The sequence below is a fragment of the Phocoena sinus genome, chromosome 5 (genome assembly GCF_008692025.1).
Source record: "Phocoena sinus isolate mPhoSin1 chromosome 5, mPhoSin1.pri, whole genome shotgun sequence".
In the NCBI taxonomy this organism is placed as follows: Eukaryota; Metazoa; Chordata; class Mammalia; order Artiodactyla; family Phocoenidae; genus Phocoena; species Phocoena sinus.
In genome coordinates this window covers 102,230,512-102,257,342 of record NC_045767.1, presented here as the reverse complement: position 1 = coordinate 102,257,342, position 26,831 = coordinate 102,230,512, and the positions used below count along the sequence as shown (strand labels likewise).

At 36.5% G+C, this 26,831-nt stretch overlaps 1 protein-coding gene across 8 annotated transcripts in view; it reads right to left on the bottom strand.

The window, feature by feature from the left end:
* The window catches only part of ARHGAP24 (Rho GTPase activating protein 24), a 505,735-nt gene that overhangs the window by 8,592 nt on the left and 470,312 nt on the right, over positions 1-26,831 (bottom strand). For all 8 annotated transcript variants that reach the window (XM_032633271.1, XM_032633274.1, XM_032633272.1 and 5 more), the window contains 3 exons: positions 15,402-15,534; positions 14,721-14,794; positions 10,880-11,001 (listed from right to left, as the gene is read on the bottom strand). In XM_032633271.1, coding sequence (XP_032489162.1) covers positions 10,880-11,001; positions 14,721-14,794; positions 15,402-15,534 — 329 coding nt within the window. The remainder of the gene's footprint in view (positions 1-10,879; positions 11,002-14,720; positions 14,795-15,401; positions 15,535-26,831) is intronic.

Here is a 26,831-nt window from a genome sequence, read left to right as displayed (position 1 = left end):
AAATAAGAATTTGACCAGGGTGAGCAACACTTTCTCAAGGCCATTTGTCAAAAACAATTAGGGGCTCTTTCATTTAAAATCATGTTTGCCTGAAGCAAGTGGATAACGGTTGAAGACAAACAATAGGCTAAACAAAAAGCTTAGAAGAAAAATCTGAGGAAAGAGACTTCCATAGGAGGTGTTGAAAAGCTCTGCTTTATTCCTGAGAATTTAGAAGATTACATGCATGCTTAGGGTTCTGTGCATGCCTAGGGCTATATGCATGCTCAGGAAAGAACTGAGAAGTCCCCAAACTCTCACCTCTGACTGATCTTGAGGCTCTGCACAAAAAGGATCTGAATGCTAAAGCAGAGTTGTAACCTGCCTGGCTGAATGTTGAAAGTTTGCCCCAACACGAACACAGAGTGTCTTGGTAAAGACTGGGAGACTTATTAGCTCTAGTCTTTTAATCCTTGTTCAATCCTTAGCTGACAACTGTAAGCCAAGCAGAGACTTCAGTGGCCACGGATGACAAATAATATAGACTTTAGAGAATTAGTTCAGAAAACTCACTAAAAAGCCAAACAACAAACAGCAACAACAACAAAGGGAGGGTAAGAATCTGATATCCAGAGTTCCCATATTATTATATTATTTTTAAAATGTGCAGTTTTCAAAAAAATAATGCTACATGCAAAAAATAAACAAAACATGGCCCATATACAAGGGAAAGAAAAAAAAAAAACAGACTCTGAGGAAACCCAGACACTGTACTCACTGGTCAAAGACTTTAAATTTGCTATTTTAAATGTTTTCTAATAAATGAAGGAACCAAAGGAAAGTGAGAATAATGTTTTGCCAAATATCAATAAAGAGCTTGAAAGTGTAGAAAAGAATCAAATAGATATTCTGGAGTTGAAAGGTACAATAACTGAAATGAAAAGAATCAGTAGAGGGGATCAACAGCAGACTTGAGCAGGCAGAAGAAAGAATCAGCATACCTGAAGACAACTGTGGTTACTCAGTCTGAGGAACAGAAGGAAGAGGAATAAAGACAAATGAGCAGAGCTTCAGAGACCTGTGGGACACCATCAAGCATACCAGCATAGGCGTAAGAGTAGGAGGAGAGTAGAAAGAGAAATGAGCAGAAAGAATATTTGAAGAAAGAGTTGCTGGAATTTGAAGAAATTTGATGAAAAATATGAGTCTACACATTCAAGAAGCTCATCAAATTCCAAGCAAGCTAAATGCAAAAGGATCTAGACCTAGATCCATCACAGTCAAACTGTCTTAAAGAGAACCTTGAGAACAGCAAGAGATAACCAACTCATGTATAATGGATTCTCAATAAGATTATCAGCTGATTTTTCATCATTCTCATTGCCAGAATTATATTATCCAGCAAACCTATGTTTCAAAAATGAAGGACAAATAAAACATTCCTAGCTAAACAAAAACAGAGAATTTGCCAATAGCAAATCTGCTCTACAAGAAATATCAACACTTCAGGGCATTTTAAACAAAGAGAAGACCTTCAAGAAAGAAAATAATTCTCTTACACAAATGAAAATGCTAAGGTTCTCATTTGATCCTTATATTTATATTATTCACTGCAAAGTATGATTACAAATCAATACCTTACAAGTTTCAGATAGTAAAAATAACTCAGACAACAGTGGATAGAAAGGTTAATCTATCATAAAAAGCAGTAATATTCTTTCTAAAAATTGGTGGATTTATCAGGTTTTATGGCATATTAGCTGAAATCTCAAAATATATTTTCACATATTCCTCACTGACTTACATGCTGGGCTGCTCCCACCCCTTAAAATAGGCCACCACCACTAACTAAGCTTCTAAATTAGTTTCACAACTTTAGGTGTCCCAACCCCCTAAGAATCTTTTTAAGAATTTTATTCATATACCCACAATAAAGCAGTGTAGGCTCATGAAAGCATTAATCATCTTTGCTTTGGCTTGAACTATATTAATGTGGTGTGTTAACTGTGTTTCTTTTACCGTGTTGATAAAAGCTCCTAAGAGTAGTCTCTGATAAATAAATACAGGGAAACAAATTTTAGTTAGTAAAGGTAATATTATTTAAAATACTTAAATAAATTTGGTGAAGAAAATGATAAGTGCTTTTGACAATGAAGATATCTACTGAAATAGCTGCTAGTAGCTGTCAGAGAGTAGAAGCTTGACTTGGGATGAGGCCACTCATTAGCTTAAAGCAACACCTGGGCAAGATTTGGCTCTGAATATATAGTCAAATTTTGAGTAGGAAAATATGTGTTATATTCATCTATATCCTGCACACTTCTGTAATGATTCAAAACTTCTAACATATTTAGATTAGGAATCTGCAGTGTGTTAGGTTTGATGCTGGCCAGTGCTGCTCAAACATTAATGTTCATACAAATTATCTGGAGATTCTGTTAAAATGTAAATACTGTGGGGCATGAGATTTTACATTTCTAACCAGCCCCCAGATGACACCAACGATAACAAAATGGTAGCAATAGCAGAGCACAGAGGACCCACCACAGACAGACCTTCTGAATCAGAATTTCAGCAATATTCCCAGATTATTCCTGTGTGTGTTAGAGTTTGTGAAACTGTGTTAGGTGGAAATGTTTCACTTACATCTTCTAAATTTTCTCAGAAGGCTGTGAGATAGGACTTAACATTTTTCAGATGAGAAAATGGAGGTTCAGAGAGGTTACAGTTCTGCCCAGGGACACACAGATGATAAGTGACCAGGGTCAAATATGATACTTCATCTTCTCACTGCAAATCATGTACTTGTCCAACTATATTTCAGCTGCTGGATTTATTTATTTACTTATTTATTATTGGAGTAAAATTGCTTTACAATGTTGTTAGTTTCTGCTGTACAACGAAGTGAATCAGCTATATGTATACCCTCCCTCTTGGACCTCCCCCCCACCCCCACCATCCCACCCATCTAGGTCATCATGGAGCACCAAACTGAGCTCCCTGTGTTAGATAGCAGGTTCCCGCTAGCTATCTATTTTATGTAGTGTATTTATCTCAAACCTAATCTCCCAATTCGTCGCACCCTCCCTTCCGCCCGCCCCATGTCCATATGTCCATTCTCTATGTCTACGTCTCTATTCCTGCCCTACAAATAGGTTCATCTGTACCAGTTTTCTAGATTCCACATATATACGTTAACATACAATATTTGTTTTTCTCTTTCTGGCTTTCTTCACTCTGTATGACAGACTCTAGGTACATCCACATCTCTACAAATGACCCAATTTCATCCCTTTTTATGGCTGAGTAATATTCCATTGTTTATATGTACCACATTTTCTTTTTCCTTTCATCTACTGTTGGACATTTAGGTTGTTTCCATGTCCTGGCTATTGTAAATAGTGCTGCAGTGAACACTGGGGTACATGTGACCTTTTGAATTATGGTTTTCTCACAGTATATGCCCAGTAGTGGGATTGATGGGTCACATGGTAGCTCGCTTTTTAGTTTCTTAAGGAATCTCCATACTGTTCTCCATAGTGGCTCTATCAATTTACATTCCCACCAACAGTGCAAAAGGGTTCCCTTTTCTCCACACCCTCCCCAGCATTTATTGTTTGTAGATTTTTGGATGATGGCCATTCTGACCGGTGTGAGGTGATACCTCATGGTAGTTTTTATTTGCTGCACTAATAATTATTTGCATCACTAATAATTAGTGATGTTGAGCATCTTTTCGTGTGCCTCTTGGTCATCTGTATGTCTTCTTTGGTGAAATGTCTATTTAGGTCTTCTGCCCCCTTTTTAATTGGGTTCTTTATTTTTCTGATATTGAGCTCCATGAACTGTTTGTATATTTTGGAGATTAATCCTTTGTCCATCGCTTCATTTGTAAATATTTTCTCCCATTCTGAGGGTTATATTTTCATCTTGTTTATGGTTTTCTTTGCTGTGCTAAAACTTTTAAGTTTAATTAGGTCCTATTTGTTTATTTTTGTTTTCATTACTCTAGGAAGTGGGTCAAAAATGATCTTGCTGTGGTTTATTTCAAAGAGTGCTTTTCTTATGTTTTCCTCTAAGAGTTTTATAATGTCCGGTCTTAAATTTAGGTCTGTAATCCATTTGGAGCTTTTTTTTATGTATGATGTTAGATATCACAAAAACAGAAAATTACAGACCAATATAACTGATGAACATAGATGCAAAAATCCTCAACAAAAAACTAGCAAACAGAATCCAACAACAAATTAAAAGGATCATACACCATGATCAAGTGGAATTTACACCAGGAATGCAAGGATTCTTCAATATATGCAAAGCAATCAATGTGATATACCATATTAACAAATTAGGAAATAAAAACCATATGATCATTTCAATAGATGAAGAAAAAGATATTGACAAAATTCAACACCCAAAAGCACAGGGAAGTCAATTTGATGCTTTGTGACCACAAAGAGGGGTGGGATAGGGAGGGTGAGAGGAAGACGCAAGAGGGACGGGATATGGGGATATATGTATACATATAGCTGATTCACTTTGTTATACAGCAGAAATTAACACAACATTGTAAAGCAATTATACTCCAATAAAGATGTTTAAAAAACAGACTCTACAGAAAACGATCATAGAGGGAACCTACCTCAACATAATAAAAGCCGTATATGACAAACCCACAACAAATACTCAATGGTGAAAAACTGAAAGCATTTCCACTAAGATCATGAACAAGACAAGGATGTCCACTCTCACCCCTCTTATTCAACATAGATTTGGAAGTCCTGGCCATGGCAATCAGAGAAGAAAAAGAAATAAAAGGGAATTCAGCACCACCAAACCAGCTTTACAACAAATGCTAAAGGAACTTCTCTAGGCAGGAAACACAAGAGAAGGAAAAGAACTACAATAACAAACACAAAACAATTAAGAAAATGGTAATAGGAACATATATATTGATAATTACCTTAAATGTAAATGGATTAAATGCCCCAACCAAAAGACATAGACTGGCTGAATGGATACAAAAAAAGACCTTTATATATGCTGTCTACAAGAGACCACTTCAGACCTATAGACACATACAGACTGAAAGTGAGGGGATGGAAAGAGATATTCCATGCAAATGGAAATCAAAAGAAAGCTGGAGTAGCAATTCTCATATGAGACAAAATGGACTTTAAAACAAAGATATTACAAGAGACAAAGAAGGACACTACATAATGATCAAGGGATCAATGCAAGAAGAAGATATAACAATTGTAAATATATATGTACCCAACAGAGGAGCACCTCAATACATAAGGCAAATACTAACAGCCATAAAAGAGGAAATCGACAGTAACACAATCATAGTAGGGGACATTAACACCCCACTTTTACCAATGGACAGATCATCCAAAATGAAAATAAATAAGGAAACACAAGCTTTAAATGATACATTAAACAAGATGGACTTAATTGATATTTATAGGGCATTCCATCCAAAAACAACAGAATAAACTTTCTTCTCAAGTGCTCATGGAACATTCTCCAGGATAGATAATATCTTGGGTCACAAATCAAGCCTTGGTAAATATAAGAAAATTGAAATCGTATCAAGTATCTTTTCTGACCACAATGCTATGAGACTAGATATCAATTACAGGAAAAAATCTGTAAAAAATACAAACACATGGAGGCTAAACAATACACTACTTAATAACCAAGAGATCACTGAAGAAATCAAAGAGGAAATCAAAAAATACCTAGAAACAAATGACAATGGAGACACGACGACCGAAAACCTATGGGATGCAGCAAAGGCAGTTATAAGAGGGAACTTTATGGCAATACAATCCTACCTTAAGAAACAGGAAACACCTCAAATAAACAACCTAACCTTGCACCTAAAGCAATTAGAGAAAGAAGAACAAAAAAACCCCAAAGATAGCAGAAGGAAAGAAATCATAAAGATCAGATCAGAAATAAATGAAAAAGAAATGAAGGAGACAATAGCAAAGATCAATAAAACTAAAAGCTGGTTCTTTGAGAAGATAAAGAAAATTGATTAACCATTAGCCAGACTCATCAAGAATAAATGGGAGAAGACTCAAATCAACAGAATTAGAAATGAAAGTGGAGAAGTAACAACTGACACTGCAGAAATACAAAGGATCATGAGAGATTACTACAAGCAACTCTATACCAATAAAATGGACAACTTGGAAGAAATGGACAAATTCTTAGAAATGCACAACCTGCTGAGACTGAACCAGGAAGAAATAGAAAATCTGAACAGACCAATCACAAGCACTGAAATTGAAACTGTGATTAAAAATCTTCCAACAAACAAAAGCCCGGGACCAGAGGGCTTCACAGGCAAATTCTATCAAACATTTAGAGAAGAGTTAACACCTATCTTTCTCAAACTCTTCCAAAATATAGCAGAGGGAGGAACACTCCCAAACTCATTCTATGAGGCCACCATCACCCTGATACCAAAACCAGACAAAGATGTCACAAAGAAAGAAAACTACAGGCCAATATCACTGATGAACATAGATGCAAAAATCCTCAACAAAATACTAGCAAACAGAATCCAGCAGCACATTAAAAGGATCCTACACCATGATCAAGTGGGGTTTATCCCAGGAATGCAAGGATTCTTCAATATACACAAATCAATCAATGTGATACACCATATTAACAAATTGAAGGAGAAAAACCATATGATCATCTCAATCGACACAGAGAAAGCTTTCGACAAAATTCAACATCCATTTATGATAAAAAGCCTCCAGAAAGTAGGCATAGAGGAAATTTTCCTCAACATAATAAAGGCCATATATGACAAACCCACAGCCAACATCGTTGTCAATGGTAAAAAACTGAAACCATTTCCACTAAGATCAGGAACAAGACAAGGTTGTCCACTCTCACCACTATTATTCAACCTAGTTTTGGAAGTTTTAACCACAGCAATCAGAGAAGAAAAAGAAATAAAAGGAATCCAAATTGGAAAAGAAGAAGTAAAGCTGTCACTGTTTGCAGATGACATGATACAATACATAGAGAATCCTAAAGATGCTACCAGAAAACTGCTAGAGCTAATCAATGAATTTGGTAAAGTAGCAGGATACAAAATTAATGCACAGAAATCTCTTGCATTCCTATATACTAATGATGAAAAATCTGAAAGAGAAATTAAGGAAACACTCCCATTTACGACTGCAACAAAAAGAATAAAATACCAAGGAATAAACCTACCTATGGAGACAAAAGACCTGTATGCAGAAAACTATAAGACATTGATGAAAGAAATTAAAGATGATACAAACAGATGGAGAGATATGCCATGTTCTTGGATTGGAAGAATCAACATTGTGAAAATGATTATACTACCTAAAGCAATCTAGAGATTCAATCCAATCCCTATCAAGCTACCACTGGCCTTCTTCACAGAATTAGAACAAAAACTTTTACAATTTGTATGGAAACATAAAAGGCCCCGAATAGCCAAAGCAATCTTGAAAAAGAAAAATGGAGCTGGAGGAATCAGGCTACCTGACTTCAAACTATACTATGGTGTAGTTTGGTATCTGTATAAAAACAGAAATATAGATCAATGGTACGGGATAGAAAGCCTAGAGATAAACTCACACACACACATGGTCACCTAATTTATGACAAAGGAGCCAAGAATAAACAATGGAGAAAGAGAAAACTTCTTCAATAAGTTGTGCTGGGATAACTGGACAGCTACATGTAAAAGTGAAATTAGAACAGCCGCTGGATTTAAAACTATAGTAATAATAAGTAAACTCGGTGCTGTTCTAAATAAGAAACTAAATAAAAGACAACTATCTACTGAATCATCAATTATGATGGAGTTATGGAAGAAAACTAATGGTATTCTTAATGAAATTAATGGTATTCTATATCTATCTTTTCTCTTTTAGTAACTTCTGAGCTTTCCCCATCACTGGAATATTAACATGTGAAACATCACTGCTTTTTTTTTTTTTACATATTAATAAAAACAATGTATTTATTTTTTAAAAACAATCGAAGTAAGGAGAAGAGGTACACTGTTCACATTTTTGCAAATACTTTTAATATTTTTAAGACCGACTTATGGATGATAACTGGATTTAATATTTTTAAGACTGGCTTGTAGAAAACTGGATTCTCATATCAATTATGTAGCAATTTAGAAACATCACTGCTTTTTATCACAGTTGTGAACCATGTGGGGCATTTAATTAATTGAAGAGAGATATTCTCAAGGTCTCCATGATGAAATATGTGAAGAACTATGCCAGTGTATGCCTGCCACGATTATAGAGTGAGTGTCAGATCCCTAGAGATTTAGAAATATATTTCTATTACCTTGGAAGGCTTTGCTTTCATCTAGTTTCCAGAATAGTAAATGGCAATCATTTCTTGCAAAGTGACTTCCTTTCAATTTTTATAGCCATTTAGGACAGACTAGCCTGGTAGTAATAATGATGTATGTGTCATTATATGCACTATCTTTTTTTGCTTTTTATTCTCCACTCTCTGTCATTCTCTTCCTTAGAATGCTAATAAGAAACATGAAGCCAAAATAAATGAGGTCAGAGTGGTTATAATCACCTGTCCATTCTGAAGAGTCCAAGCAGATTTGGGAGTCCCACTGGACTACATGTTCCAACAATTCCCCAGGCTCATATAATTTTATACAGGTTGAACTTAAATACCATATTATGGGACACTTTTTTTCATAAGAACTGGATAAGAATTCAATTTTCCTTTGAAGGTACCTAGGCACTTTAAAATACATATGTATGGCAACATTCTATTGAAATGTAGATTCAGTTTGTATTTTTTGCAATACATTACCTTGTACATGTCTCATTTTGCACATGTACAAGATATCTGTGAGGTATATGATAAATTTGGACAAATGACAGTCCTTTAATCACCACCTAATCATTATATAGATAATTCCCTTGTGTCCCTTTGTAGCCAATCCACTGTCCATGGCAACCACTGATTTGCTTTCTGTCACTACAGTTTTTTCTTTTCTAGAATTTCATATAAATGCAATTATACAGTATGAAGTCTTTTGTGTCTAGGCATTATTCACTTAGCATAATGCTTTTGTCATTTATCCATATTGTTATCCATGTATCAGTAGTTCATTCTTTTTATTGCTGAGTAGAATTCCATTTCATGGATGTATCAAAATGTGTTTATCTATTCAGTAATTGAAGGACAATTGATCAGTCTTCAGATTGGAGCTATTATGGATAAAGTGACATAAACATTGACTATAAGTCTTAGGGGAACATATGTTTTCTTTTTTAGCACACTGCTTTAATTTGGAAAAAATATTTTTAAATTCTGTTGGACTTTTTTTGCTATACAGTTAGGGGTTTGAAGGTAAGTTGGATTTTTTTTACATTTATAGGATTTATTTTGATCCATGTCCTTTTTTTTTTTTTTTTTTTTTTTGCAGTACGCGGGCCTCTCACCGTTGTGGTCTCTCCCGTTGCGGAGCACAGGCTAGGGACGCGCAGGCTCAGCGGCCATGGCTCACGAGCCCAGCCACTCCGCGGCATGTGGGATCTTCCCAGACCGGGACACGAACCCGTGTCCCCTGCATCGGCAGGCAGACTCTCAACCACTGCGCCACCAGGGAAGACCGATCCATGTCCTTTTGAATTGCATAGTTTCTAATGTGAAACCTTTAGAGCAGTTTTAGGTTTTTAACAGTTTTAGATTCCATTGATGAACCGATATTGACACATTATTATTATTATTAACTAAAGTCCACAGTTTATATTAGAAATCACTCTTTGTGAGATCTGGGTTTTGACAAATGCATAATATCATGTATCCACCATTACAGTATCAGATAGAATAATGTTTCATGGCCCTAAAAATCCTTTGTGCTCCAACTATTCCACCTTTTCTTCCCCAAACCTCTATTGAATCATTGGGATTTCTTTTAAAAACTTTATATAGAGACTGTAACTTTTAACATTATCACCAAGGTAGTACCTTTCTGAGGTCTTGATACAATGTCTCAATGTCAGGGTTTTCTACTCTGGTTACGGGAAACACAATTATTTCAAGCTTGGTGTAAGGCCCAGGAATGGCTCAGAGTACTGATTTCTGGTACTCTCTCCCAGAAACTAGTGTAGAGTCCTCTAGTGCAAGCATAAATCAATTCTTAGGCAAAGACTTGAGGAATACCCTCTGCAGATCTCTGAACAATATCTATGTCTAGTTCTCTCTTTTCTGCTGCTTAATGAGTTTTCCATCCTCTAACCTTACTCTTTCAGCTCAGCAAGACCTGCACATCAGCAGTACTACTGATGGCCACAGGTAAGAAAAGTACTCAAGCAGTGAGGCCTGCTGGAAATAAACAGAAGTAACAGTTCATTGTGGAAATGAATTTGAGGCATTTTGTAATATAGAAAAGAAGAATTTCTTCATGTTTAACCCAAGGTAAATAAGCAACATTATCTTACAAAGGCCCATATTTTCCGCCTCTTGAAATTCGTCAAATAAAACCAGAATTAATAAAAATACATTAACTTAAAATAGTAACTATTTGAATTTCCTGAAAATTGCATTGGACTCAAAAAGTGAATTAGATTTTTTCCCATTTTTGTGTGATATTTTGCAGATGACTTATGTAAGTTCCATTTATTCTTATAAAACTCCTAAGGAATCGTTTGGTAAGTTATGTTTAGTAAACTCCAAAAAAAAATGTCTGACTCCCAAAGAGGAGTTTTTGTATTTGAAGAACTTGAGTTCATGAATGGAGTTACCATGGATTCACTTATTTCCCTAGTTTCCTCATAGGAGAATAGGTTCAGGACAACAAAGAGACAGTTTTATTGATGAGGGTGTAAGATAATAATTTACTTACCCTCCATAATGGTCAAAGGATCTTCCACTTTGGGGCGCAGTATATTAGGGCCAAAGACAGTAGCCAAGTTCTGCACACTCATTTTGTTAATTCCTGAATAGGACTGTACTTCATCCAAGAACCTGTTGGGTGCAAGAGTATGAACAAAACACAATGGGATCAAACTTGTTAGTGGAAGAAAATGGGTTATCAGGAAATTTATGAAGTGGAGTACTTTCAAAGATGATTATGGACACAAAATTCTTTAGGAATTCAAACATCTCTCTGTCAAATGTGCAGAATGTATATTGCAAATTATTAAGGATCAAACTCATAAGGGATCATATCAAATATCTGCTCTGGCCTGGCTTGGCTTGGTTTCCCTGTCAGTCACAGGAACAAGAGTGTTTGGATAATGCTAATGTGGACTTGGGATTCAAGAATATGAATTTCTTTCCAATCCCTAAATAAAATATTAAATTTATATATATATTTAATTCAAGAACTATAAATAAGATTGTCTGGTACAATCTCTTATTTCAGAGAGGAGGAATCAACTCTCTTTGTGGAGTAATTTGTGAGCTTCGAATTTATAGTCTATTAAAAAATGAGATCAAACATGTTTTAAAATAAAACCTCAGTTCTACTGATATGGAAAATTGCAAGCACAAATTGTTTTAACTTGTTAAGTGCTAACGAATTAGAGGCATGAAATAGCCCTTTCCCCAAATGATTTTTTTTTAAAACATCTTTATTGGAGTATAATTGCTTTACAATGGTGTGTTAGTTTCTGCTTTATAACAAAGTGAATCAGTTACACATATACATATGTTCCCATATCTCTTCCCTCTTGCATCTCCCTCCCTCCCACCCTCCTTATCCCACCCCTCTAGGTGGTCACATAGCACTGAGCTGATCTTCCTGTGCTATGCGGCTGCTTCCCACTATCCCCAAATGATTTTAATAGCAGAGATTGTTTTTGTAATTTTTCAGCTTTTCTTCATTTCCCATCCCCTCTTTGTTTCTACAAGAACTTCTATTAATTCATGGCTTACTGTAAGGCCAACTGGCCCGAGGCAGGGGAACACAATTAGATTTACAGGTTGCATCAGACCGAAACTCTCCGGACCACCCAGTTCCAGAAACTGACCTGGAGACTTTCCGGACCACCCAGTTCCAGGAACTGACCTGGGGACTTTGCACCCGGCCCAGCCTTCCCGCCTTTCGAGGAAGGGGACTAACGGTCCCCCAGGATACCCGAAAAGACCACCAAATAAGGAATACCCTGCGCCCTCCCAGATTCACCACACCCCTTTCCCTTCTTCCCCTATAAAATCTTGCCCAAACCTCGCCTGGGTGCAACTTCTCTGGCCCCTTTCTCTCGGACCAGTGAACCTCGCCCCGGGAGCGCTCCCTAATAAAGCTCACTTGAAGCTTTCCTCTGTTTCGCGGTGCCGTTTGTTAAGATCCGACCTTACACTTACTAATTGTACTAATGAGACAAAGAAGTGATGAAAAAAATTTTAACCTATTTTATGTGTTATTTAAAATAATATATTTTATTATGTGTCAGTCGTGCTAACTTATTAAACTCTCAAAGCATCTCTGCAAAGTAAATACCATTATCTCCATTTTACAGGTTAGACACATGAGGCACCAGAGAGGTAAGAATCTTCTCCAAGAACACAGAGTTTGCAGAGCTGAGATCTGAATCCAGGTGATCTGACGCTAGAGTCTGAACTCTTGATTACTATACCATGAGTTTTTTAAAAGGTGCTGTTTGGGAATCCCCTGGTGGTCCAGTGTTAGGACTCCATGCTTTCACTGCCGTTAAGATCCCACAAGCGTGGCCAAAAATAAAAATTAAAAAGTGCCTATTTCCACATGTTCACTACTGTTATACAGCCTAATTATAGCAAAATTGAAGGGCAAAAAGTCAAACTACTATTTCTTATTTGAAATAGCTGAAATTAAAAGTCTGCTTTAAATGTGTTAAGAGAAGTTAAGGTTTTCTATTGTGGAGATAAAGACTTGCAATACTGTTCTCCAAAAAGCCTTTTTCCCTTTTACTTAAGAGACTGTCATCCTTTTCTTATCCACTACAATAGCTTGAATTAGTTCAAAAACTTGGGATGGAACCCTTCTATGTTAATAAGTCTATCTTATCTGTGAAACTATTTCTTGCTTTTTCTAATTCTGAAACCTAAGGTCTTGTTTGTTTCCTGAATGCTAACCATCACCAGAAAAAGTATGGCAGGAGGTTCTGGAATTCCTACTCAATTACAGTTGACAATGAACTCCACAGTGTCTGGCATGAGTCTTAAACGCCATAGTACAGTCAGCTGTACATTTATCTAATCATGACGCAAAAAACACATGTAAATGATGCACTGTACTGAATTAAAAATTTTAATTTTATTTAAAAATGGACTGGGAAGTTATCGTTTAAAATACCTTACAATGACCTGTAGTGCCAATCATTAATCTCTTTATTTAAATTTAATATGTTTCATGTAAATCAACTATACTCCAATAAAATTTAAAAAAAAAATTTAATATGTTTCAATAGTACATACTTGATTTCTTAAATAGGGGCACAGACATGGTACATAGCATCCCTGACATTAAACATGGTCATTGAGAGAGAGCTTTGTGAAGCACAATTATTATTCTAGCAGAATTGAGTTACAATGTTTTTTCAATGAGTCTTGAGAGAAATGGAAAAAATTAATATTAGCATTCACTATATGTATAAATGTATAGGTATATAAAATTTTAAAATATACTTTAATTTTTAAAACAGCTGTGTGAAATATGTGTTTTCACTACCTTTTTACCTATTAGGATCTTTAGTCTCAAAGAGGATAAGAATATTGCATAAAGACATGTAAGTAGTCAGTAGTAGAATCTGGACTCCTGGGCAGATCTTTCTCATAGGATACACGCTCCTTCTGTTAAACAATGGTACATGGTACAATTATAAACAACCTGGATGGAAGTTCAAAGCAACATATCTTTAATATGTAGAGGCCAGAGAGACTTCAGAAACAGCAAATTACTAAATCAAACAATTTTAGTGCTCAGAGAAACTTTTGAAAACACCTTGTCAAGGGTTTCCCTGGTGGCTCAGTGGTTAAGAATCCTCCTGCCAATGCAGGGGACACGGGTTCAAGCTCCTGGTCTGGGAAGATCCCACATGCCGCGGAGCAGCTATAAGGCCATGTGCCACAACTACTGAAGCCCGTGCACCCTAGATCCCGTGCTCCGCAACAAGAGAAGCCACCTTGTTGAGAAGCCCACGCACCACAACGAAGAGTAGCTCCCACTAGCCGCAGCTAGAGAAAGCCCACGGGCAGCAACGAAGACCCAACGCAGCCAAAAATAAATAATAAATAAATAAATTTATTTTTTAAAAAAAATCACCTTGTCAAACCTCAGTTTTATAGAGGCCAACACTGGAGGTCAGAGCAGTTAAGTGATTTTTATTCACTGTCAAAAGTAAATTAGTGTCAGGCTAAATACAGTCGTCTCAAATTTAGTTTTGTCTTTTTTTTTTTTAATTTATTTATTTATTTTTGGCTGTGCTGGGTCCTCGTTTCTGTGTGAGGGCTTTCTCTAGTTGTGGCAAGCAGGGGCCACTCTTCATCGCGGTGCACGGGCCTCTCACTATGACGGCCTTGTTGCGGAGCACAGGCTCCAGACGCACAGGCTCAGTAGTTGTGGCTCACGGGCCCAGTTGCTCCGCGGCATGTGGGATCCTCCCAGACCAGAGCTCGAACCCACATCCCCTGCATTAGCAGGAGGATTCTCAACCACTGCACCACCAGGGAAGCCCTAGTTTTGTCTTTAGGACAATTCTTACCTGCAAATATACTTGAGAAGGTTGTAATTGACCACTGGCAAGCTCTTCACCTGCTTTGCTAATCCTTTAACACCCTGAATATAAAGAAGAGAATAAATGTTATCTAAGTGTTGGCCTTGGAATTAAAGCACATGGAAAATGGGCATACAGCCTTTTTTTTTTTTTTTTTTAGTTAGTTTCACATATTACCAGTGAAGGATACTGTCTTGAAAACTTGCCACTATCACAGAAAACATTTCAGAAATATTTTCAAAAGATGTAGAAGCATTTCAAATATCTCTGTAAGCACTACTTGTGGAGAAACATGTTTAAGTGAAGCCCTTTTAACATTTGTTCACAATTGACTGAAAAGGGAAGTTTGCCTTATTTGTAATAAGGTTGTTTGGGGGAAGGAGTAGCTTTAATATAGTGAGAGTCCTTCCGATTTTTAGCATTTGGGTGCAAAGTGGCAAGCAGTGCTGATTTCATTTATTCATCTGTACTTTTCTTTTTGATCAGAGAGAGGATTAAAAATGGGACCTGCGTTGTGTGTGTAAAATCTAAATATGTGTGATGTCAATACTTAGAATAGTGGAAAACAATCCAAGCATGGGACAAAGGAAACTTTACAGATTAAAGACTAAGAACACTGACAAAAAACCCCAAATAATAGCTTTTTAAGAAATAAATGCATGGACTTACAGCTTCCTCTTCCTTGCTGAGCAGTTTGGCACAAGACAAAAAATCCTCATACTTGGCATAAGGAATAACTGGTTCTGGAAGTTCTCGGAGATACAGTTTAAGAAGTGATGCCACTGTGTGTACATCTGTGTTGCTGTGGAGGTAGAAGTGTAAAGAGTTTCTACGGAGTGAACTCCATACCGTTTGGTTAATTTTTTCATCAAGTATACATCTAAGAGTCAGACTTCTAAATGAGTTGACAATTGAATTAGTCGATCCAGCTTTCAAGAAGCACATGCTTGGGTAACACCTATTAGACGCTACCACAGGTGGAAAAGAGAGGGATCCAGAGAGACACTTGGAATCCTCAGTGTGGTTTGAAAATATTCAAAAATGCAAGCATTTTTCTTTTGTGTGTATTTGATGTTAAGCAAAAGTGTTATTTTTCTAAAACAATGAGAATATATATACCAGATTTATAATAAAATATAATACAATGCACCAAAAAACACCCAATTTACATATGTGTGTCTATATATATTCAATGTCAAACTTAATTACTTATAGATCCTAATTTCATTTCTTATTCTTTAGAAGATATTGGTGATTGGTTATAAACACCTGAAGTTTAGTATGTTTTAACTGTTTAAGAAAAACTCACTTTGAAGATGATTGATCTCAGAATGATTGCTTGTCTGATATTCTAAGATAGTTGGTGACCCTTACAGTCTTCTAGAAAGAGAAGGGAAGTGCTACAAAAATAAACACTGAAAACTTAATGTGTCCTTTGTGTAAAATTTATTTTTATTCTCTGCTGAATACCAGAGTGATAGGATAATTTACTGAAATATTAATTTATATTTTGTTCTCTGTATCTCTCTGTTAATCCATGAAGATGGCTGACAGTAGAGGCAGGAGGAGGTGGTTGGTTTGGGTTTGTTTTGTTTTGCTTTGCTTTGTTTTGGGGGTGAGGAACAAGAGCGTGGGAAGGAGAGTGGTGGTCAGGGAGTGAAAGGTCAATTGATTCCCAAGAAGTGGGAAGAGTGGTGGTGAGCAAGGTCAGGGATTCTGTAAGTGGTGGGAACAAACACTCCAATCCCAGACTCTGCTGCAGGAAGTGACAAGTCGCTGAGGGGTATTCCTTCAGAAGCTGGGATAAAGGCACCAGGATTTCCTGCCTCAGTGACAATTCTCTTGCCTCAAGGGTGACATAAAAGCAGAGTTGACTTCACAAATCTACATGGGCTGGGACAATGGGCATCTCAGTTCTCAATTTTGGACTCTTAGGTTGATTTCCTCAACTATCTCCTGCATAACCTCTCTGTAACAGGCATTATAGAAAACACAGTGGCTAGGACCCTAAAGCGTTATAAAAAGGAATATTCTAGCCTGCTCATAATTTATAATCTAGTGGGAGTAGGAGATAAAAGTAGATAATAATACAAGTATATAATTACAAATGTGGTGAGTAGTAATAAGGAAACGTTTGGGGTGCCATCTAATAACAAGAAAGGACTAATTCAGGGGTTGGAGGGCTTCTCTGAAGAAATGATGCTCAGGGTAAGATCTGAGGGGGTGTAAGAATGAACTAAATGAGAGTGAAGAATAAAAGAAGTCATTCCGATTAAAGCAAGGCACGTAAACAGCACCCAAAGTAGGATGGAGTGTCAAAAGGAGGAGCTGACGAAAGGCTAAGGGAGAAAGAGCTCAGAGGATGAGGTCTGAGCAGAGGGGAGCATCCTCATGGACCATAGGACTTCATCTACCTTGGAATCAGGGCAAGGGCTGAGGTTTTCCATTTTAACATCAGAGTCAGTTAGAGCTGGTATATTGTCAACCTTTTTTCGGATGCTAAAATGATGGAGGTGATCTGATAGGGCCTGTCTTTAATCAATTTTATTCTTTTCATAATTACAGAAATGAATTTTTTCTCTTAAATTTCTGAACCGATAGACAACATAGAGGCCATCTTAAAGTCTAGGAAGGAACATAAAAATCATGTCTCTGGGACATCTTGAAAACTATTCAAGCTCATTAATTTCTAAAAATACTTTCCTAAATTTTTTTTTAAAAGATATATAAAATAGTCTCAATGGTAAAGCAACAAAAAGACTCTAGTTTTTTTCTTTTCTGGTAAATTGCTATATTTCGTGCAATCCAAAACCCTTCTGTGTTTCTCTTGGTATGTCGTGAAGCACCTGACCCTTGAAGGCACAGTCATCAGCAGTAGCAAAACCACAATCTGGGGCAGGATATGCAATGCAATCAAATATTATAATAAATGATTTCCATCTTTTTATTCCACTCTATCCAATCCACTCTAATCAAACCCAATCCATGACTGGGTCGTTGGGTTGTGTTGCCTTCAAATTCAATGACCATTTTGTTAAAGTTATAGAAAGACACAGAAAGGAATACAAAAATAAAATAAGTATAATTTCAATATATGGTGTATGTTATGTATAATTTGTATGACTATATAAATAGAATATACAAAAATATTTATGAATTAAATGCAATAAATTAATGAAACAATAATGATAAACAAGAAATATTTATTTAGCAAGAAATCTGGTTTAGTGTCTCAACGATGGACTATTCATTACATTGCCTGTCCGCAAGCACAGTGTTTTTAACGTAACTTGCCGGATACTGTATTATTTTGCTTCTAATGAAGTTGAGCTGTAGTACTGAGGACGTTTGAGCACTAGATGGCATGATTGCAAAGTTAAACTAATTGAGATGGTGTGAAAATTGTGAAGGATGAAAGGCTGCAGAATCATTTTTCATCCACCGCAGTTTTCTGAGCACCAAAGCTGCAGTAATGCTCCAAGAATAGATATATCTGCGCTATGAATCAAGGTAAGAGATGTGGACTATGATGATTATTTTATTCCTTCTCTAAAGTGATACATTGCATTAGTTTCTAGCATTATAAGTATATACCCATACACTGTTGGTTATATAAAAATGGTAAGGAAAAAATAACTGAATACATTTTCTTTTTTATTTCAATTAACAAAGGTTATTACATTTTTGGCTTAAAGTATACAACTTAAAATTTTTTGACTGTTTCTGAGGGGCTTTACTAAACTTAGGTTATTTTGTAGAAATAGAGACTTTTCCATTTTCCTAGTGTTCTCATTTTTGGCTTTGTCCTTTCCCACCAAACGGAAGAAATCAATCATTTCCGGGAAGACTTGAACATGTTTGCCAGTTCCGGTTCACCTCAAGAGGCTCACAGTCCGTCCGCCCCAATTGCCAGCATGCTACTCACTGAAAGGGGAAATCTGATGTTTCTCTGAAAAATCTCTTTGTATCTCCATTCTACAAAATAGCAACCTTCTGCATCTACCTCTACAGACTTGTATCTCTTACTGAAAACCCACTACTTTGCCTGATTAATATTTGCTTTAGTATGTACAGCCAATTAAGTAGATATCAATGTGATGTGTTAATTGCCCACAGTACCTAGTGGGATGTGCTGTCTTTGCCTCAGAGAAATACATCATGTTCTTCAGCAAAGTGAAGTGAAGTGACTATATTGTAGCAAAAGTTGATGTACAATGGAGAATTAAAATCCCTAAACTGGTTAATAATAATAATAATGACAACAACAATAGCAGCAGCACACATCTACACACATCTTTCCCTGTCTCAAGCCCTCACAGCTGTCCCGTGAGTAGGTCCTTATTAACTCCGTTTAGGTACACGAACAGGAAACTGCACTGACAGAACATGCCTTGGGGCTAATTGCTGAGATATGAGAGGTTTTAAAGTCACACTCATTTGGTAGAAATTCAAAACTACTTTTTGCTAATATAAATTCATTATCCAGACCTCAGGTCTCCTTCACCCACCTGGTGGTAGAATCTGTTTTCAGAAATAAAGACAAATAATCATGCACATCCTATCCAATGATAGCAAAGAGGCAGAGACAGGCCCAGGAATCCTGAGTAAAAGAGCTATCAGACCAGAAGATATTCTGTAGCATATATCCCTTAATTGATCAACATATGGGGTTTGTTTTCACCTTAAATTTGTACTTGGACTTTACTTCTGGATCCTGTAGTGCTTTTTAATCAAACCTGAATTCCATGAGACTTTCTATAATTGACTTAGTTTTATATTCTTGAGGGTCTTCCTTTGGTCATTCTGGGATTGTTCTATCATTCACTCACCAAATAGTTGCTGAACACCTACAGTATGTACCACCTCACGCCACATGATAGGTGAGACAGAGATGAACAACATAGATCTTTTTTGTCCCCCTTGGGCTTGTATCTCTAACCCATCACCATCAACACGTTTCCATCCCATGCCTCATTTGTTTGACTCCTTAAACATTTTCTGTATTTTTTATCTGCGAAGTCCCTGCCAGGTGTGTGATCTTAAGAATCTTTTTATACTTCCCAGAAATTGCTTGCCTATTTATAATCTACGTACAATATTGGCCCCTTACTAATCCTAACAGGGATAAAGGAGTCTGACAACAATCTGTCTTGCTCATCCTCTAACCCCACCCCTGCCTTCCCTGATAAACAGACTCACACACAGAGATAAGTAGAATGCCACAGTAATTCCAAGTACAATACTACACGGACAAAAACCTTAGAACTTTTAAGTCTCAAAATTAGAAATGGGAATTTCTCACTCTGGATACTCTGCACAGGACACAACATAATCCATTGATTGAAGTGAATAGAATGAATTTCCAGGCACCCCACAGGGAGTTATTAAAGATATTGTGAAGTTCTTTGCAACACACACAATGAGATGACCTAAAATTTGCTTGGAACTAAGAAAAAATAATGTCATATCTATCAAACTCTGGGAAGAACATATATGAGACTGAAAACATTCAGCAGCATTACCAACATGAAGCCTGCCACCAAACTGTCTTAAACAACATGGAGTTCTGTGCACCAAATTCACCAAGACATAGAAAAGCAAATCCAAAGGCAGTAGGCAGTTCCAAACTAAACTAAACATTTACAAGAAAAGTCTGGTTCTGTTGTAACTCATTTTTTATATATCTGTCAAAAATGGTACACTTTTTGGCAGTAAAATTTGAATCTGGTCAAACTGTCATGGCTCACTGTAGTTATGTAAGTGTCACTGCTGAATTATATACAACACAAAAGGGCAGTTTTATCTGTCTGGACTACACTGAATTAGTGCTTGTCTCAAAGAAGCCTCCTGGTTTAAAAGGAATGATGGCAGAGAACAGCAAGACAACCCTTACTATGGAATGAATTGTTGTCTCCCCCAAATTCATATGTTGAAGGCTCAGCCTCTGATGTGATGTGATGGTATTTGGAGATGAAACCTCTGGGAGGTAATTAGGGTTAGATGAAGTCATCAGGGTGGGACTCTGGTTTGACGGGATTAGTGCCTTTATAATAAAAGACACCAGTAAGCTTGCTCCCTACTGCCTTGCTCCCATGCACATGCAGGAGGAAAGGCCATGTGAGCACAGGGTAAGAAGGCAGCCATCTAGAAGTCAAGAAGAGAGCCTTTACCAGAACCCAACCATGCTGGCACCCTGGTGTCAGGCTTTCAGCGTCCAGAGCTGTGGGAAAAATAAATTTCTGTTGTTTAAGCCACCCAGTCTGTGGTGTTTTGTTATAACAGATGCACCAAATCTGCATCTCATGAGCTTACCTATAAAACCATGCCAGAGTACTAGGTAATGAGATGTCATCAGAAAGATAGAAACATGCTTTCAGATAATGTAGATTTATGGAAATATTGTCAGATTGACCAGTGTGACATAGAAGAAAGTGATTCGCAACCTTGGTTGCACACAGGAGTCACCTGGAAAGTTTTTCAAAATACTGATGATTGGGTCCTGTATATTCTGATATAATTGGTCTGGGTGAAGCCTGGACATTGAGATTTTTTAAAGCTCCTCAGTTTTTGTATGTTGCCAAGGTCAAGGGATATTAATATAGAACATGTATTTGAGGTTGAAAACTTCCAAATAAGGAGGCAGTTCTAATGTGTAATGGTCACAAGTTTAAATCTGGCTACTCTATCATCCATTGGCGCTGACTAGTTACATACTTATCTCTCCAGTGTTCGTGATGGAAGAGGTGGGAGGAATGCTGGTGGGGAGATGTTGTTCACGCTTAAACCAAACTGTTACGTTGACATTTTCTTTCCTACTTCTAGGATTACTTATATGTATGTAATTACTTATGTGTATATAGACTCCCACTTTAAAACGCTAGCTAATCACATAAAAAGAGTATTTGACCGTTTTATATACAATGCAACATACCATACACACACACACCCTTATATGCGTATAAGATACTCAAAGTAACAAATAAAATGCCCTGTTGTGTAGCTGAAGGAAGAGATTCCTGTGAGCAGTCTGAGTTTGGTGATTCTACATCATAGATCCCTCAAATAGAAAGTAACTACAGCCCCAAACTGAAAAAAAAAAAATTCATGGATATTCATCCATTTGCTACTTCTGACAAATATTTCCCCTGGGTAAGTCTCTCATTTCACTGTTTTCTTGTCACCTCACTCACCTTCTCCTAGTCAGCTCCCAAGCTTTTCTTCCTCTGCTGGCTTCTAAGTATTATTCTCATTGACTCTGTGTACATACCCTGGCTAAATTCCTAAGTTCGATGATCACTTTTCTACAATGACTACAAAGTATACATCTCCAAACCAGACCTTTCCACTGAATTCTTAGACATTCCATACACACTCTGAACTCCATATAAACAAAGCTGGACAACAACAAAAACCTTGCAACAAAACTATTCCTCCTTTACTATTTTCTCAACCATGAATGGCATCACCATTCACAGAAACAAATAAGAAACCTAGAAGTCAACCTAAATTTTTCTTTTTCTGAGATTCTAAATCTAACAGTGACTAGTGATTCTCAGACTAAGCTGCACATTGGAATCACCTGGAAAGTTTGCAAAATACCAATGGCTGGATCCTATATATTCTCATGTCATACCTCATGAATCTGTTCCCTCCTCAGCAGTCTCATTGACACTGCTCAAGTTCAAGTTATCACTCATCTCCATTAATAGAACAGCATATTCCTTGGTCTTTCTGCTACAAGCCTGTCTTCCCACCCTAGACCCCTGAACATACACATCCAGGTGGTAATCACTTGTACCAAACAAACATAAATGACAAGTAAAATGCCTTGTATAGCTTTTGAATACTACATATGAATACAAAGGGCAAATGTTTAAGCATATACAGATAAATATACATTACAAAGAAACATATATACTTATAGTATAGATTAGCCATTAGAGGTGACATCATTTAGTTAGTTTGGATTAGTGTTTGAGAGCATTGATTCACTTTATAAATAGCCACACTCTAATATCTCTAAGTAAATTAAAAATTGAGGGCTTCCCTGGTGGCACAGTGGTTGAGAATCTGCCTGCTAATGCAGGGGACACGGGTTCGAGCCCTGGTCTGGGAAGATCTCACATGCCGCGGAGCAACTAGGCCCTTGAGCCACAACTACTGAGCCCGTGCATCTGGAGCTTGTGCTGTGTAACAAGAGAGGTCGCGACAGTGAGAGGCCTGCGCACCGCGATGAAGAGTGGCCCCCCACTTGCCACAACTAGAGAAAGCCCTCGCACAGAAACGAAGACCCAACATAGCCAAAAATAAATTAATTAATTAAAAAAAATTTAGACTGAAGAATAAAAATAAAATCTGACGTTTTCCATCATAGAACCAAGGTGAGTTCATCGGAGTGGAAAGGCTAGTGCAATTGAGGCATTTAAAAGGCTTGATGTAGAACATTCAGACAAGTTTCCTTACAGTAACATTACATCAGTATAACTATTTTAACAGGCTACCTTGTACATACATAGCATTCAATTCCAACGACAACAACACAAAAAACCTAACTAAAACCTTAAGATGCAAATAGTAGATAAGTTCTGGAGATCTAACACACAGCATAGTGAATACAGTCAACAATACTGTATTATAAATGTCAAATTTGCTAAGAGACTAGATCTTAATTGTTCGCACTACAGAAAAGAAATTATAATTATGTGACCTGATAGAGGTGCTAGGCAACATGCCAATCATATTGCAACATATAAACATATTGAACCAACACACTGTACACCTTAAACTTACACAGTGTTATATGTCAATTATATCTCAAAAAATTAATTAATTACAGAAATATGTTGTCAGTTACAAAATTAATGAACATGACTATTAAAATGAGTTCACAATGGCCCTGGTGACTTGAGATCCAAGGTTCAATGTTATATCCAAATTCAACTTAGAAGTAACATTCAAACACACATGTTGCATTCTTCTACTATAAATGACATTAATACTGTCCAAGCTCTTAAGACCTATGTTATGAAAAAAAATTTTTCACATAGAAAATAAATCTGAGGTCAAGGAGCCACAAAGATTTTCTTATTAAACTAAGAACCTATTCATATCAATAATGTATATAACTGCTTAGAATATGTATTGATCTAAGGAATTACTTGAAAGTCACGAATGATAAAGAGATTAGAGATAGCCTGTTTGCAAACAGGAGAGATTCTATTATAAGTGTGCTTGTATCCACATACTATATATACATATATGCACATACTACACACACACACACACACAGGTACTACATACACATATATATATATATATATTCTTTGTAGAATTTTTGTAAGCATATCCAGTTGGTTTCATGGTATGAAGAAAATGAATCAAGGCTCTCCTTGATTGACTGTGCATGTTGGACTTTGTTCTCTCTCAGTACCAGTAAAACTTTATTGAATTTATTCATAATTGTCTCAGGAGAAAGCTCAAGCCTTTGAGATTCCAGAGTGTGTCTATAGCTGTTAATGGAAGAAGTAGTTAATTTGCTCACGATTTTTAAAAACATAGTCGTTCCTAATCTAGGTTGGGAGTCATGATGGAATAATATCCATTGCATTAACACTTTCTCTGGCTGTTCTGTGAAACATAATTTCCTAAATTCACGAAGTGTAAAATATATGCCAGGAATTGCATAAATGATTTAAAAAATTAGAAGATTGTTGTCAATTCAGATGACCTATTTTCAGGTGGATGTAAAGAAACTACTCATAGTAAGAGACACAAGAAAACTCATTTACAGAAAATTTTAAGTTACAATGAACAAATAGCACTTACTATTCATTGGATTATGTGACTATAGTTTGAGAGAGGTGGATTAGGACACTTCTTGCCCACCTCACATTTCCTCCAGAAATGGCTCAGAAATAAAGACAACTGGAAGGAATAATATACATTCTGTAAGTATACTGTGATTATGCAATTATCTAATGAGATGTAAATGATGATCTTCCACATTTCTTGCTTAAATGGGATATGCTGTCTTTCCTAACATTTGACTCCTGATGTACAGATGCAAAGGATTCTTTCACAGAGAAACCTCTGTGGCTCTACTAGTTTTCATGTCTTTACATTGGTAATTGTATGTACCAGAGACTTTATCACATAACCCTTGCTTGTTTCAATTGTACCCTGGACTTAAAACGTTATGGGTTGTAATTTCAGTTTCATATGATCTTCAAAATCTTGGCAAACAATGAAATTGGCTTAGCTAAAATAGAGAAGTTACAGCTGTATTGAGTTACTTTACAATTTTATGTTGTCTGCCTACATATTTTTCCCTTTACTAAACTCTGCAGATGGATTTTCAGGAGAAACAAAGGAAATGTCATCATCATAATACATCATTCAACAATTAATTTTCTTTCCTGAGAGATTTCAGATTATGCAACCAAGAATGTCCCAGAGAATCATTATTGATGTTCTGATGTTGACGGGGTATATTTATGGAAAAAATATATTTTTAAGTTTCCCCAACAGCATTTAAAATCCATGTATATAATTTAATATTTCCATTTTTAAATAAAAATAAAACAGAGCTAAATATCACCGGTAATTTTTCTAGTTAATAAAACCTAAATAGCAAAGTTTCCTTAATCTAACTTTTTTTTCTTATTAATGTATCTTTAAGGCTGACTCTTTTGCATGTTGCTCATTTCCTTTCGTAACCATCACAAGACTGGAAAATTTTGATTATCTGATTCTAGGATAAACAATAAAGGATGCAAACATTCTTTTCCAGAATACTTATTTTCTTCTAATAAAGTCAATAAGGTAGGAAACAAAACCTTTGTGCCTTATAAAGCAGCGGTCCCTAACTTTTTTGGCACCAGGGACCGGTTTTGCGGAAGACAGTTTTTCCATGGACGGGGGCGGGGGCGGGGGAATGGTTCAAGCGGTAATGCGAGGTGATAGGGAGCAACGGGGTGGGGGGGGGGCGGGCAGCAGATAAAGCTTCGCTCTGCCGCTGCTCACCTCCTGCTGTGCGGACCGGTTCCTAACAGGCTGCGGACCCGTACAGGTCCACGGCCCGGGAGCTGGGGACCCCTGTTATAAAGGAGATGAATAAAGAAATGCCTAATTTTACACTGTTGAATCTGTAACTCATGGTGCTAGAGGGAACTTAAAAGGGTTTTCTGGCATATCCAGATGAATCTACAAAATCAACACCCAAACTGTTCAAGTCCACGCAGAACATGTTCCTCCTCTGAACACTTCAACAATCTTTTATTACAACACAAAAGCATTCTCCACATAAGAGCTAAAATGATACCATTCCAGTTTATTAATTTGTGTGTATATATACGTATTGGGGGAAAGACTAAAAATCTTTAAAAGGATCCAATTATGTATTTATTGTGAATCTCCTACTAATAAATACTGTCATGCTCTTTGTTGGAAAGGATACTTTGCTACCACGTATACAGATATATATTATATTAGTGCTGTTATCTACTAGGACTATATTTAAGAGAGGTCAGTATAAGCGGGAAGAAGAGAGACAAACAAATTGTATTGAGCAGAAGTTAGGGGGGTTGTTTTTATTTTTCGTTGTTGTTTTGTTATAAATCAAAATCTACTTCACTTTGGAAGTATAATGCATCCATATTCATGGAGCATTTCTGGAATACAAAACAAACAAAGGTACTGGTTTTAATTTAGATTTGTGGCTTGTATGAAATTGTGTTCCCATTCATAAGATTATGACTCCACATTAACATTGGCAGGCATTTTGCTTGAGTTGACAAAAATGATATTTTAACAGAATTTTAGAAGTTGTTTTGAAACATGACATTTTTCAAATTTCCTGAATTCTAATCTATGAAAATAAGAGCATGAGTTGTCTACTTATTGAGATATCAGAAATATTTGCACTCTTTTACCCAACAAATATATTCAAATATAAATATACTCCTTGTATCCATTTATTGGATACAATATACTCCTTGTATCCAATATACTCCTTGTATCCATTTATTCAACAAAGATATATTGAATGCCTACATTGTGTCAGACACTGTTCTAGATGCTAGGGATAAAAAAGGTGATCAA